The sequence below is a fragment of the Carlito syrichta genome, unplaced genomic scaffold (assembly GCF_000164805.1).
Source record: "Carlito syrichta isolate Samal-C Ts95f unplaced genomic scaffold, Tarsius_syrichta-2.0.1 Scaffold293509, whole genome shotgun sequence".
NCBI lineage: Eukaryota > Metazoa > Chordata > Mammalia > Primates > Tarsiidae > Carlito > Carlito syrichta.
In genome coordinates, this window is record NW_007237605.1 from 1 (window position 1) to 14,896 (window position 14,896).

General features: G+C 44.3%; 2 protein-coding genes across 2 annotated transcripts; one reads left to right on the top strand and one right to left on the bottom strand.

Annotated features, from left to right (window-relative positions):
- The first annotated feature begins 4,794 nt into the window (after positions 1-4,794).
- On the top strand, positions 4,795-7,306 carry LOC103256699 (very long-chain acyl-CoA synthetase-like). Its single transcript, XM_008054479.1, has 2 exons — positions 4,795-4,924; positions 6,819-7,306. Exons 1-2 carry the CDS (start codon positions 4,814-4,816, stop codon positions 6,993-6,995), a joined length of 288 nt encoding a protein of 95 aa, XP_008052670.1. The 5' UTR covers positions 4,795-4,813; the 3' UTR covers positions 6,996-7,306.
- A 5,259-nt stretch (positions 7,307-12,565) lies between these two features.
- LOC103256700 (histidine decarboxylase-like) lies at positions 12,566-13,880 on the bottom strand (the record flags this gene model as incomplete). The annotated part of the gene is made up of 2 exons (XM_008054480.1): positions 12,566-13,627; positions 13,779-13,880. Coding segments are annotated over 2 exons (849 nt in total), but the record flags the coding sequence as incomplete, so codon positions are not given.
- Positions 13,881-14,896: the final 1,016 nt, after the last annotated feature.

Consider the following 14,896-nt stretch of genomic DNA (forward strand, 5'->3'; position numbering starts at 1 on the left):
AGGCAAATCACTAAAATTCGAGATATTATGGCCCTGCAGTTAAGTTTGTCAAGAGAACTAATTCATTTTAGTCACATCAACGCTACATGTGTATTTATCAAATATACACATGAGCGTTATATGACAATGAATCATGTTAATTAAAGATGTCAGAGAGCATTCAAATTTTCAAATTACTGACCAAATATAAAGTACTATTTTCCTCCTAGAACTTGTATGTGGGATTCTCACCCATGTTCAGAGGAGAAATCCCAAAGTCCCCTTTTCTTAAGCTATGACAGTTTCACATGGGTGCTTTTTATTTTTAAAGAACATTCGAGAATGTCTCTTGCTTGTTCCTCTCCAACCCTGTGACAGTGACACAGTGGGAAGTGTAGCCACATCTTGGGTATGATGTGGACAGAATGTGAGCGGTATGGGATACTCGTGTTGGTCCTGAGGAGAACAGACTGGCCCTTATGTTGAGTTAACACAAGGTCCAAGCTGTGGTTGTCAGCCTTAGTGCCTTCTGGGCTTTTGCAGCCCCCTCTTCGTGTGTTGCATAGGCTTTTATTTTATTTTATTTTATTTTTTGAGTCGGAGTCTCACTCTGTCACCCAGGCTTGAGTGCAGTGGCATGCTCACAGCAACTCCAGCCTCAACCTGCTGGGCTCAGGTGATCCTTCTGTCTCAGCCTTCCAAGTAGCTGTAACTACAGGTATGTGCCACCATACCCAGATAATTTTTTTTCTTTAGTTGGAGTCTCACTTTATCGCCCAGGCTGGAGTGCAGTGGCACACTCACAGTCATCACAGCCTCAACCTGCTGGGCTCAGGTGATCCTTCTGTCTCAGCCTTCCAAGTAGCTGGAACTACAGGCGTGTGCCACCATGCCTGACTAAATTTTTATTTATTGTAGAAATGAGGTCTCACCAAGTTGCCCATGCTGATCTCAAACCTACAGGCTCAGGCAATCCACTCGCCTCGACTTTCCAAACAGGCTGAGCCACCAGTCCCGGCCTTTTTCTTCTTCTTCTTCTTCTTTAATTTTTATTGTAAAGATAGGTCTTGCCAAGTTGCCCAGACTGGTCTCTGACTCATGGGTTCAGGCAATCCTCTCACCTTGGCCTCCCAAAGTGCTGGGATTATAGGCATGAGTCACCGTGCCCAGCCACCCTCTGGAGATTTTTTTTTTTTTTTGAGTTGGAGTCTCACTCTGTCGCCCAGACTGGAGTGCAGTGGCCGCTCCCAGTCACCGCAGCCTCGACATGCTGGGCTCCGGCGATCCTTCCGCCTCAGCCTTCCAAGTAGCTGGAACTACAGGTGCGAGCTACCACGCCTCACTAATTTTTGATGTATTGTGGAGATGAGGTCTCGCCTGTTGCCCAGGCAGGTCTCGAACCCGCGGGCTCAGGCAATCCACTCACCTCAGCCTCCCAAAGCACTGGAATTACAGGTTGAGCCACAGAGCCTGCCTTGGAGATTTTTAAAAACACTAAAATCTGATTTGAGGGTGATTAAAACACCCTAGATCTAGATCACACAACACTGTAAGTGTACTAAATGCTACTGAACTGGATACTTTAAAATGGTAAAAATGATGAATTTTACGTTGTTTTGCCACTATTTAAAAACAAAAAAAAACACTAAAGTCTGAGAAGCACTAGAGCCCAGTGTTTCTGAAAATTTGACCAATCATCAGAACCCCCTGGAAAACTTTTTAAAGCCTAGATGTAACGGATCAGAACCTCTGGGGTTTGGGACTCAAAATCTGCATGTCCTTTTTTAATTGCCAAGTGAATCTACTAACCAGTAAGGTTTGGGAGACCCAGAACAAGGAAGAAGAGGCTAACAGTCTTCCAGTGGTTGGCAACAGTCAGGGAGGACAAGGAGTAGCTATGTTCTGAGCTGCTCCAGCAATCAGAACTAACACCATGAACTAACATTATTTCAGCCAGAACTGAAATGACCAGGGCGCCGATTTTAGCCTGAGAACTCCCCTGTAGCCAAAGGAAGCACCAATAAAATGGACTTTGTCTCCCGCAATAGGAGATGCTTCACCAGCTGGGGCACGCAAAGGGAGACTGGATGTCCATCTAGGCTCCTGGGAGGAATCTTGCAGCAGTAAAAGATTAGAGAGAAACTCCAAAGTCCCTCTCAACTTTCAGATTCTGTGATTCTCAGCGTCCCACTTGCTGCTGTCTGGCTCCCCCCACCCACAGAGGCCAGCCCCGCTCCCACCTAGAAATGCTGCAGACCTGTCAAAGGAAGGCTTCAGTGCACCATGGATGATTTGAGCAAGACCCTCCCAGATCTCAGCTTTGGGCCTGGAGGGAACTTGGAGCTTTGGCCTAGGGTGGGGTTGACTTTTTCTAGGTATCACACCAGAACTGTCCAACTACTCTCTAGAACTTTCTGCAATAATGAAGACGCTCAATATCTGCACTGTCCAGTAAGGTAGCCAGTAGCCACTATGTGGATATTGAGCACTTGAAATGTGACAAGTGCAACTTAAGAATTGAAGTTTTCATTTTATTTAGCTATAATTAATTTTAGTTTTAAAAGCCACTAATAACCAGTGGCTGCCATATTGAACAGGGCAGTTCTAGAGAACCTTGGACCAGAACTGATCTTTAGACTTAGCCCAGAACTGCTGAAGGCTGGAACCTTCTCTGTGGAGCTGAACTGGTCCCAAAGCAACCTCTGAAAGTCAGGACACAGACCTGACACTCAACAGGCCCATTCGCCCCTAGGTCCATTGCTACAACCAGAGCAAGAATCAAGGAGCCAGTCAGTTCAGAGGATTTCTGTTGCAGGAGCCCCTGCCTTAATTTTAAAAGGAGCTTATTGCTGGGCACGGTGGCTCGCACCTGTAATCCCAGCACTTTGGGAGGTGGAGGTGAGAAGATTGCCTGAGCTCAGGTGTTCGAGACCAGCCTAAGCAACATGGCGATACCTCGTCTCTACAACAAATCAAAAAATTAGCCGGGCATAGTGGCACACGCCTTTAGTTCCAGCTACTTGGAAGTCTGAGACAAGGATCCCCTGAGCCCAGTAGGTCAAGGCTGCGGTGGCCTTAAGCACGTGCCCCTGCACTTCAGCCTGGGCTACACAGTGAGACTCTAACTCCAAAAAAAAAAAAAAGCTTATTTGAGATTCCTGAGATGCCAAGGACACCTAAAGAAAGGATCTGTTGCCCTGCCTCTTGATCAGATAAGAGGCAAACCAAATAAGAGGCATTTCTTTTTTCCTTTCTTTTGTCTTTTGCTTCCTTAGAACCATAGGTAAGCACACAATCACCATGGGAGAGATTCTGAAAGCCAGGCCTGGTTGACCAAGGGAGGCTCCTCCCCCTCTCTGATTACAGCTGAGTAGTTCAGGGAAATGGACCTTAACTCCCGTGGGGTCTACTGGATTAGGTAGAAGATACATTAATACCTAATTACCACGGTCCTCACAAACCAACAATGGTAATTTTTCTGAACTCTTCTCAACTAATGCCCTGCCCTTTAGGATCTCTTTTCTCTTTGGAAAGCTTGTCCTCTTGGGCATGATGGATGGCACAAAATAGCTCACCCCTGCCCCTATCTTCACCTCTTACCCCACAGCCTGCAATGCAGACAGGCAAAATATTTGAACATTGATTAAATAAGTAAATCTCAAAGGTAGTGTTTGTGCCTAGAGGCGCAACAGACCTGACTTTGCAACCTAAACCTAAGCTTATTCCTGACTGTGGAGCAAGCACGTTCACTAGAGTAAAAAAGAAAAAAAAAACAACACTTTCTTTAACCACCCTGTTTCCCAAGCCCAGGATCTGGAGCCAGCCTGCCTGGATTCAATTTCTTACTCTGCCCAGTATTTGCTATGTGACCTTGAATAAGTCTCTTAATGTCTTTAAGCCTCAGTTTCTTTCTTTCTTTCTTTTGAGTTGGAGTCTCACTCTGTTGCCCAGGCTGCAGTGCAGTGGCACACTCTGCCACCGCAGCCTCGACCTGTTAGACTCAGGAGTCCATCCGCATCAGCTTTTCAAGTAGCTGGAACTATAGACACATGCCATCACGCCCAGCTAATTTTTGTGATTTATTGTAGAGACAAGGCCTCACCAAGTTGCCCAGGCTGGTCTCCAACCCCTAGGCTCAGGCAATCCTCTCGCCTTGGCCTCCCAAAATGCTGAGATTACAGGCTGAGCCACCACACCCGGCCTCAGTTTCTTCGTGTGTAAAATGGAACCAACATCTATACCTCTTCATGAGGTGGTTGTACGAATTAAATGGGATAATTCACAAAACACATTCAGTAGTAATATATGGCCTGGTATATAATAAAGATTCAATCAGCTATAATTAGTAGTATTAGTACATTCAGTTTAGAATACCTTTGACACATATTTGAAATAAAAGTTTTGCCAAGCTTAGGGGTTCATGCCTTTAATCCCAGCACTTTGGGAGGCAGAGGCAAGAGGATTGCCTGAGTCCAGGGGTTCGAGACAAACCTGGGCAACTTAGCCAGACCTTGTCTCTACGATAAATCAAAAAATTAGCCAGGCAAGATAGCATGCACCTGTAGTTCCAGCTACTTGGAAGACTGAGGCAGAAGGATCACCTGAACCCAGCAGATCGCAGCTGCGGTGGCCATGAGCATGTGCCACTGCATTCCTGCCTGGACAACAGAGTGAGACTCCAACTCAAAAAAGTTTCAACTATACAAAAGAAGCCTGTGTCATTATGTCATGTCCATCCACAGTTCTTTGAACTAGCAAAGTATCATAAATAAATAGCTACCAAATATCTAATTTTTTCTCACTTCCATTTCTAGGTCATGAAGGTCGAATTGGCATGGCCTCCGTCAAGATGAAAGAAAATCGTGAATTTGATGGAAAGAAACTCTTTCAGCACACTGCTGATTATCTGCCTAGTTATGCAAGGCCTCGGTTTGTAAGAATACAGGTAAGAACTCTTATTATCAGATTCATTTATCTTCTCTCTTGGAAATCCCTGTCTCTGGAGAACAATTCCAAATTTTCGCTACCCTTTTCAGAGAGCTCAGAAAAAAGAGGCCGGGCACAGTGGCTCACACCTGTAATTCCAGCATTTTGGGAGATCATGGCAGGAGGATCTCCTGAGCCTTGGGTTTCAAGACCAGCCTGGACAATATACTCAGACTCCCATCCCTACAAAAAAATTAGCCGGGCATGGTGGTGCATGCCAGTAGTCTCAGTTTACTCAGGAGACTGAGGCTGGAGGATCATCTAAACCTGGGAGTTTGAAGTCGCAGTGAGCTATGATTGAGCCACTGCACTCCAGCCTGGGCAGCAGAGCAAGACTCTGTCTCTTTAAAAAAAAAAAAAGGAAAGAAAGAAAGGTTTTTGGCCGGGCTCAGTGGCTCAGCCTGTAATTCTAGCACTTTGGGAGGCCGAGGCAAGTGGATTGCCTGAGCCTGCAGGTTCAAGATCAGCACAGGCAACTTGCAAGACCTCATCTCTACAATAAATAAATAAACAAAAATTAGCCGGGCATGGTAGTACACATCTGTAGTTCCAGCTACTTGGAAGGCTGAGATAGAAGGATCGCCTAGGCCCAGCAGGTCAAGGCTGTGGTGTCCATGAATGTACCTCTGCACTCCAGCCTGGGTAATGGAGTGAGACTCCAACTCAAAGAAAAAAAAAATTTTTTTAAGTGTCATGGATCAATAAGGGAGTAGAAATATCAGAAAATATAGCTAGCAGAAACCCAATCCTAATCCCTTTTCCCTAAAATGACAGGCCAGTTCATTCAGCAGCAGTCTTAGCAGAGAACTCACAAAGTCTGAATTTCATGAGGTGTGACAGACACTTCAAATTTCAGAAATGCTCTGACCCTCCTATTTGTTGCTTCTAGTCTTAAAGAATGGAAAAATCCACTGAAGATCTATACCTCTCTGTAGTATGAAATTTAGCTGGAACTACTGAGACTTAACTATCACCACTAGAGGGATTTTTTTTCTTCCTCAAACATTAATCCTTAGCCCTCTCACTTTTGGACTTTGACCTCTGTGATTCCATAAATAAAGACGGGAAAAGCAGTCTTAGGATTCCAGATATTTTTGTGTGTGAGACTTTTCCTATTGATGTTTGCAAAGCACCTACATTCACTTTGCAATCAGATGGTAAAGAGACAGGAAAATGAAATATCCCCAGATTTTTCAGTTAACATATCAATGGAAAGAAATGCCCATCTTGAGTCTAACAGACAGAAAGCAGAGTTGTCTGTGTGTCAGTGATCCCTCCTCCCACTCCCAGCATTAGTCGGTATATCCTAGTCCCTGAAGTCTCACCAAGCAACGGGTGTCACAGATTTCACTGCTTGGAAATCTGTGCACAAGTATCTCACTGTTGGCAGCTTCTGGCTCCCTACAGGCGATCCTAAAGCTTTAAGGGAATTAAAAATACCTCACAAAGGGCCCTCTAGTGGAGATTCTGAAAACAATGTGTGGGCATCATAAAAAAAAAATGTGAACTTCATTGGAAAATGTGAAGAGAGTGGATGTTATGTGCTCCTACCACAAATATGATAACGACGTGAGGTAATCCATTTGTTAATTTGCCAGATCTAACCATTCCACAATGTATACGTACTTCAGAACATCATGTTTTCCATGATAAAAGCATACAGCGTTATCTTTTCATTTTTAAAAAATTAATCAGTATGGAGAAAACTTTTTAAAAAGCCTTTCACTTCACAGCTCTCACATGAGCCAGGATGCCAATGAGTTGCCAAATCCCCATGCCCCACCTCTGCCTCTTACTTTGCCCTCATCTGTTGCAAAATACAACCACAATATGAATTCTTTTATGTTTTTCAGGACACCATTGAGATCACGGGAACTTTTAAACACCGCAAAGTGACCCTGGTGGAGGAGGGCTTTAACCCTACTGTCATCAAAGATGCCTTGTATTTCTTGGATGACACAGCAAAAATGTATGTGCCTATGACTGAGGACATTTATAATGCCATAAGTGCTAAAACGTTGAAACTCTGAATATTCCCAGGAGGATCACTCATAACATTTGCAGGAAGAAACTGAATGGACCTAGTACAGCCACTTGATATTATCCGACATTAATTTGATTGAAGATGGTGAAGTACAATATTGTTAGGAGATTATGCGTATGAATATAGTGAGATTTTTAGAAATACACCTGAACCTTTGCACGTGAAAAGATTTAGATATAATTATTTTTCAATGTGCACCTACTGTTTGTATTTGCAAACTGAGCTTGATGGAGGGAGGATGTTATTTTTTAAAAAATATAATAAATTAGATGAACACTAACATTTGAGATGGCACTGTCTCTGTATTCTTTCCTGACTTTATTCTAAATGCAAAACCTGTGTCAGTTATTCCAAAGCCTGACAGCCTCATTGGCAATGTTTCATAGGTGCCCCCATTCATAATGGAAATTGCATTCTAGGTAAAAATGGCAGCAAGGGTGAAGGTGGGGTGAGGGGTGGACAAGCAATGGAAAACCCAGTGGAAAGCCAACTCCAGGGTAAGGAGGTCAACTCTCCCCTCCCAGAAGGGTCCTGGCCACCATGTACAAGCAGCAGTTCCCACCAGGTGTTAATGCCATCTGTAGCCCTGACAGAAACCTAAGCCTATAGCTTCAGAGTTGTCTACATAAAAGATGGTCAATATATATTTTTAGCTATATCAAGTGTTGCAAACTCAAGTGGCTTTAGGATCTATATAGATAATATGGAAGAGAGAGGCAGGTCACAAATGAATGTGGCAAACTTGAAGTTTAGTGGACAGCCACCAAACTTCAGTCAGCTGCATTGTCATGTGAGAATATAGGTCAGGGACTGCTGGGATCTACTAATTATTCAGAAAACAGAAATCCAGATATTTATGTGACTCTCCCAGTTTTTAAAATCTGAAGTCTCAAATTTTTTTAAAACTTCCATACTTCCCAAACAAAACTTATCTGTGGACCAGATAAGTCCCAGCTCTCCAGTTAGCACCCCAATCCCACAAGCATGTGTCCCACGCCCCTCAGGCTGGAACCAGTTTTACTCTATAGTCAGACTCCTGACTGTGGAGCCTGTTCAAGGACTTACGAGACCTTCAGCATGGCACAGGAGGCTTCAGAAAATTCCAAGGAGCTCTTCTACACTCAGCTGCCTCCCTCCTTGGGTATACATCCTTTACCTCTGCATGTTATCAGCTGCAACAGAGTTCCAGGAGCAGATCCTTGGTGGCAGCACTAAAGACAACATGTTCCTTATCTAGAGCCTATCTTAGGCATGGGAGCATCAGGGTCACTGAATCCACATTCGGAAAGTGTGACCCAAGTTTGCTACTGATTCTCTAGAATTTTCCCTAGTGGAGTTTCCTTCCCTAGAAGACATCTTCAGATGACCATAAGCTGGTAGGAAATTCCAATTCTCTCCCAAAATAGTCTACATAAAGCTCCAGGCAAGCATATTTATTATCCTCTCCAACACCGTAGTAGCAATTTTTTTTTAACTTTCTCCACTCTTTTAGATGACGTCTAAGAATTATTAACAGACTCCTTGCCCCCACTCATTATGCCTAACAAACATTTTCTTTTCTTTTTTTTTTTTTTTTTTTTTTTTTGAGTTGGAGTCTCACTCTGTCACCCAAGCTGAAGTGCAGTGACACACTCACAGCCACCCCAGCATCGACCTGCTGGGCTACGGCAATGCTTCCGCCTCAGCCTTCCAAGTAGCCAGAACTACAGGGGAGTGCTACCATGCCCGGCTAATTTTTGATTTATTGTAGAGACAAGGTCTCACCAAGTTGCCCAGGCTGGTCTTGAACCCGCGGGCTCAGGCAATCCACTCGCCTTGGCTTCCCAAAGTGCTGGAAATACAGACTGAACCAAACATCTTCTTAATGCTCTTAATGTGCATAAAGGGCTTAAGAATGGTCTATGGAAAATTCTGGGTATGCTGCCTCTTTATGAATTTTGCCAATAATTTAGACTCATTATTACTTGTGAGTCAGCACTGGGGATTTTTACAAAATTCTCTCTTCCTTTGAGAATTTGAACCCAAGTAATAATGTTATTGAGTATCCCGTTGTACAGTTGTGTTACATGGAATTGTATCAAAGTGAATCAGGTTGTCTGCTGAGGTCATGTTAGATCAGTGTCATCGTTCTTTGTCAAGGGGTATCTCTTGAATTGAGAGATCAGGATGTACACCATTAGCTAGGACATTAGTATTCCATTAACTAGAACCTGCTTGGTTCAGATTTCCTTTGACCCATGTTTTAGACCTTTCGGTTGGAAACTCAGAAACCCATGCCCTCACGTACATTCCCTCCCCCTGACCTCTGACTCCCAGCCTAATGGCTTCCTCAGTCTCTCATTTCCCCATATCTCCCTGGTCTGGCCAGGTACCACAGCTTCACTGTGGTGGATAGAGGCTCCAGCATTATAGCCTCAACTCCTGAGGTATGCGTATATGTAAGCAAAATGAAACCATCATCTTTGAGAGATAATCAACTTTGAAGACTGATTTTTCTCTTTTGAACAGGTCAGAAATTGTGCCCATAGAAATATCTGTACATGACATTTGAAAGTACAAATGGGCCGGACGCGGTGGCTCAAACCTGTAATCCCAGCACTTTGGGGGGCTGAGGCGAGAGGATTGCCTGAGCCCAGGAGTTCGAGACCAGCCTGGGGAACTTGTCTCTGCCTCGTCTCTACAATAAATAGAAAAATTAGCCAGGCGTGGTAGCACGCGCCTGTAGTTCTGGCTACTTGGAAGACTGAGGCAGAAGAATGACCTGAACCCAGCAGGTTGATGTTGGGGTGGCTGTGATGCTGGGGTGGCTCAGCCTGGACAACTGAGTGAGACTGACTCAAAAAAAAAAAAGAAAGTACAAATGGATTTTTTTTTTTAAGCTGATATTCATATAAGTCATTAAACAGGGCTATTTCAAATGTATTGTTTGGAAATTCATAATCAGTGTATAGATTGAATGCTACAGGCACCAAAATAATTTGGGGGTAAGACTAGGAAATGTCAGCATCTGAAATGAAAGCTAATGAGAATCAGTATAGAAGTGGATAAGATTAGCTGGGCATAGTGGTATGCACTGTAATCTCAGATACTCAGGAGATTGAAGTGGGAGGATTGCTTGAGCCCAGGAGTTCAAGTCCAGTCTGGGCAACATAGTGAGTCTCTATCTCAAAGAAAAAAAGGGGGGGGCAAAAATAGATAAGATTAATTAGCCGGGCTTGGTGGCTCAGCCTGTAATCCCGCGTTTTGGGAGGCTGAGGTGAGTGGATTGCCTGAGGCTGTGGGTTCGAGACCCACCTGGGCAACTTGGTGAGACCTCATCTCTACAATAAATCAAAAATTAGCCGGGTGTGGTAACACATGCCTGTAGTTCTGGCTACTTGGAAGGCTGAGGCAGAAGGATCGCTGGAGCCCAGCAGGTCGAAGCTGCGGTGGCCAGGAGCGGCCACTGCACTCCAGTCTGGGCGATGGAGTGAGAATCCAACTAAAAAAAAAAAGATTAATCAATTACAGTGACCCACCCTAAGAGATAATTTGTTAAATGTGGTGTCCGTTCATATGTCCACTCTATAAGCATTTGGTAGGTGCCTGATATGACCCAAGAGATGTGCTCAGCAGGGAATTCTGGGTCCCACCTTCTAGAGTTGGAATAGGAGTTTGCATTTCTAGCAAATTCCAGGTGAAGCTAATCCCAAAACCCAGGCCCACCTCACTCCAATCAGATAAAAATTTCTGGGAGTGTGAGCCAGGCATCAGTGTTTCCTAAAGACCTCCAGGTGATCCCAGTATACAGCAAACTTCAAGGATCACTGGTAGAGAATGAGGGGCAAGTTTTAAACTCTTGACAAAGATTTTCTTCTTGACCAAGAAGAAGATTTACTTCTTCTTAAGTAGGCCTCAACCTAGGCCTATTAGGACTTGGACAAACATTAACATAGTTTCTAACAGCTCAAGACTGCATCCCTAACATGATCCCAGACCCCCTTAAAGTCCCTACCTGAGAAAACTCAGGGCTGTGAAAAGAACTTACTGTTTGTTTCAGTTAACACCTGTTGTTAGAGCCCCTGACTCACTCTCTGCAGAGGGGTAGTAGCCTTACTTCAATAAAGGATAGTTAACAAATCCAGAGGGTTTTCACATACGCTACTTCCTACTTTTTGTAAATTGTCACATTTCCTGACTCTACCAAGTCCCTGCTAGGCCCCTCCCTATTCTCCCATTCTCCCCTGAAAATGCACACTCACCTTTGCACAAATTCAAGTTGAGTTCAGTTCACACTAGGCTCATTTCTCTATTGCTGTAGTATATTAGTAAGTAACATCACCCTTATGACTTGTTTTGGCTTTTTTTTAAGTCAGAGTCTCACTCTGTCTCCCAGGCTGGAGTGCAGTGGCACACTCACGGCCACTGCAGCCTTGACTTGCTAGGCTCAGGTGAACTATCTGCCTCAGCCTTCCAAGTAGCTGGAACTACAGGCGCATGCTATGACACCTGGCTAATTTTTAAATTTATTTTAGAGAAAAGGTATTGCCAAATTACCAGTGCTGGTCTTGAACCTCTGGCTCAGGCAGTCCTCTTGCCTTGGGCTCCCAAAGTGCTGGGATTACAGGCTTAAGGCACCGCACCTGGTCAACCGTTATGACTTTAACTAGTATCCAGTTTGGCTTTAATAGTCTTCATTAACCAACTAAAGATCTACCTTCTATTTTCTGAAAAGGGAAGAAAATGATTTTTTGGCTTCTGAACTAACCAAGAGCAAGCTGCCTGTAAGCATGAATTTTATTTGACTGCAAGGTTCAGGAAAAAAATGGAAAAAGGCACAAGTTCCAAACTTAGGGAGAAAACATTTAAATGTTCTGGATGAGGCTGGGTGTGGTAGCTCACACCTATTAACCCAGTACTTTGGGAGGGTGAGGTGGGAGGATCACTGAGCCCAGAAATTTGAGACCAACCTGGGTATATAGTAAGACCTTGTCTCTAAAAAGAAAATTAAAAAATTAGCAGGGTAGGGTGGTGCACGCCTGTAGTCTCGGGAGGCTGAGGTGGAAGGATCTCCTGGGCCTGGGAGGCTGAGGCTGCAATGAGCTGTGATCGTCCCACTGCACTCCAGCCTGGGTCACAAAGTGAGACCCTGTCTCAAAAAAAAAAAAAGAATGAATGAATGAATAAACCAACAAGCAAAAATGTTATTGAGGACCAGAGGGGCCTGCTGCACTGTGACCTCCTGATCAAGTCCAACCTTGAACAGCGTGGTGTAGTGGAAACAGCATGGGCTTCGCTGAAAGCAGGAAGACCTGGGTTTGCCTGCTTAAGCTGGGTGACCTGGGCCTTGGTTTCCTCATTTAGAAACTGTGAGCCACCATGCCTGACTATACTTTATGCTTATAAGTACAAACTACCTGCCTTCACTATTAAGGGCTCCTCCAAACCCATTTTCTCACCGTTAAATTCAAATCTTCAGCATCCCGAAGAGCAGAATCTATAAGACACATGCCTTTAAGCTCTAAAACTGGTTAATTAATCAATGTTTCAGAGGCCAATTAAGCAACACAGGATATGTTTGTTTCAGGGAAGAGCACAGTTTATTTCTACTTTATATTCATGTCACAAGCTGAACCACAGAAGCTGCCTGTCAGTACTCTACCCTCAGCCCTTTCTCTAACCAGCCTGCTGGAACCTTCGGGATCAAGCTGGCTTACCCTCTTCATTTGTGTCCTGATGTGGGTCATGAACCCTTAAGAGAATGATAAAAACTATGAACTCTCCCTCAAGGAAAATGCACATACACATAAGCACACAAATTCAGCATACAATTTTGAGGGGTTCATAGAGTCCCTGAAGCATGTCCTTGGACTCTGAATGAAGACCCCTGGTCTAAACCATGGCCTGCAGTGGGCAGCAGGACAGCTGGAGCCCACACTGCGAGTTGCATTCAGGAAAACTGGGGACGCTGTAGAACTTGATCAGTTTTTTGAAGGCACTTTTCTTCAGCATCATCATCTCTTCTGGAAACCTGGAAAAGATTCTGACCCGAGAGGCGCCCCCATTCTTTGCAGAGCCATCCATGGGCAGCGGCTTCTGAGCGCTCACAGGCACACTGTTGCAACTGAGAGAACGCACTGTTTTCTTCTTATTCTGCACAGACAGGTAACTGAATAGGAAAGAGGACAGCTTGTGCTTGGTGGCATCTGGGGCCTCTTCTGAAAAGCAATCATCAACCGGATCCAGCAGGGTTTCAAGATGGTGGCTGTTATCCCTTCTCATAGGACGGGCTCCCTCCTGCTGAGGCTGCTTGATGATCTTCCTGGCCTGAGTTGGGTCATCTTCTGGCCCATTGACGGGCTGAAGGGACACACCGCTGGCCAAGGCGGTGGAGGCCGTGATTTGAGGGATGAGGTTCCTGGCCTGAGGGCTAGGTTGAGAAGTACAGTGCTGACTCAGGATGAGAGTGGCAGCATCTCGAATGAGACTCCAGTCTCTCAGGATGTCATCCCTGGTGGTAAACTGGGATGTTACAGTGAAACGGATGATCAATTTGTCCTGGATAGTGGCCGGGATGAGGAAGAGACGGCCAGCTTTAGCTATTTCTTTCAACACGCTTTCTGTGAGACAATTAGGACCCTGTTTGAAGGACAAAGAGAAGTGATGTCTTCATCACACTCCCATCAGCATCCCCAGAAGCCCAGCACTTATGTTTCAAGAGGCTCAATGACCACCAACTCCATAACATCAAATAACATCATTCACAAGAGGCCATGGAAGATGCCATTACCTTTAGGCGAAAAACCACCAGGCCAAGATGCCTCTTGGCAGGAATTTCAAAGAAAGGGTCGTTTCTGACCAGAGATTCGAAATATTTAGCCATTTCAGTACCCTGGAATTACAAGTACAAAGAGAACTGAGATTGATAATCAGCGAGGAATATGCACAAACTTTCACACTACAAAATAGTTTTAAACTGGTGACCCATTTCAATCATAGAGACCTGTGTGACTTCTGCCTCATAATCTTCTCCATTTGATTTTGTTCACAATCTGAGAGCTAGAAAATCTTCAATGGCTCCCTAATTCCTGTCACATTAGATACACCTCAGAAACTTGTGAAGCAAGTAATAAGAGCAGAGCTGCTGTCTGTGGCCCGCACCACTCTAGGTCAAGGGCAGGCAAAGTACAGCCATAACCAAACATAGCCCCTACCTGTTTTTGTAAATTCAAGGGGAAAGACTCAGAATTTATTTATTAAAAAATTGTGTATTTATTCTTGCCTGTTTAAGCTTCACTCACCTTCAAAGTACTCTGTTCAATGCAATACACCTATCAAGTCGCTTTTTCTACCTCTCAAAACAGTGTTCTAACTCATCGATTTTGCTGTTTTTTAGTGATTCTGCCATTTTTTGTTTCACCTTTTCCAGATCGGCAAAACATTTCCCTTTAAGGACTTTCTTTATCCAGGGAAACAAGCACACAAAAACAGCAGTTGCTTGGGGTGAGATCTGGTGAATCGGAAGGGTGAAGCATGGGGATTATCTCATTTTTGGCCAAAACTGCTAAACACCTTGCCTAGTATGGGCAAGTGGGCTCACAAATCACCCATCATGAAGTGGGCAAATGCACTGAAAGAATCTCCAAAAAAATTTCACTGAATTAAAAAAAAAAAAACTTCACTGAAGCTGAATGCAGCCTCTCACAGCAATGCTAGCTGGTACACTGGGTTCCTGGAACACTTAAACCTGGCAGGGGAAGTCTGTACTATAAGGGGCCTGCCCTTGAAAAAGTAATTCCATTTTTTGGGTAGCTCCACCTTCGTGTAGGTTTTTGGAGCACAGTTATGCTCATTTGTTTATACATTGGCTGTGGTGATTTTACTGCTATGATGACAGAGTTGAGTAGT

What these genes read in the sequence shown, in the direction of transcription:
- LOC103256699 (XM_008054479.1), top strand. Translation starts at nt 4,814, where the DNA reads ATGGCCTCCGTCAAGATGAAAGAAAATCGTGAATTTGATGGAAAGAAA. An exon ending in CTCGGTTTGTAAGAATACAG is followed by an intron (nt 4,925 to 6,818) that starts GTAAGAACTCTT and finishes TATGTTTTTCAG; the next exon opens with GACACCATTGAGATCACGGG.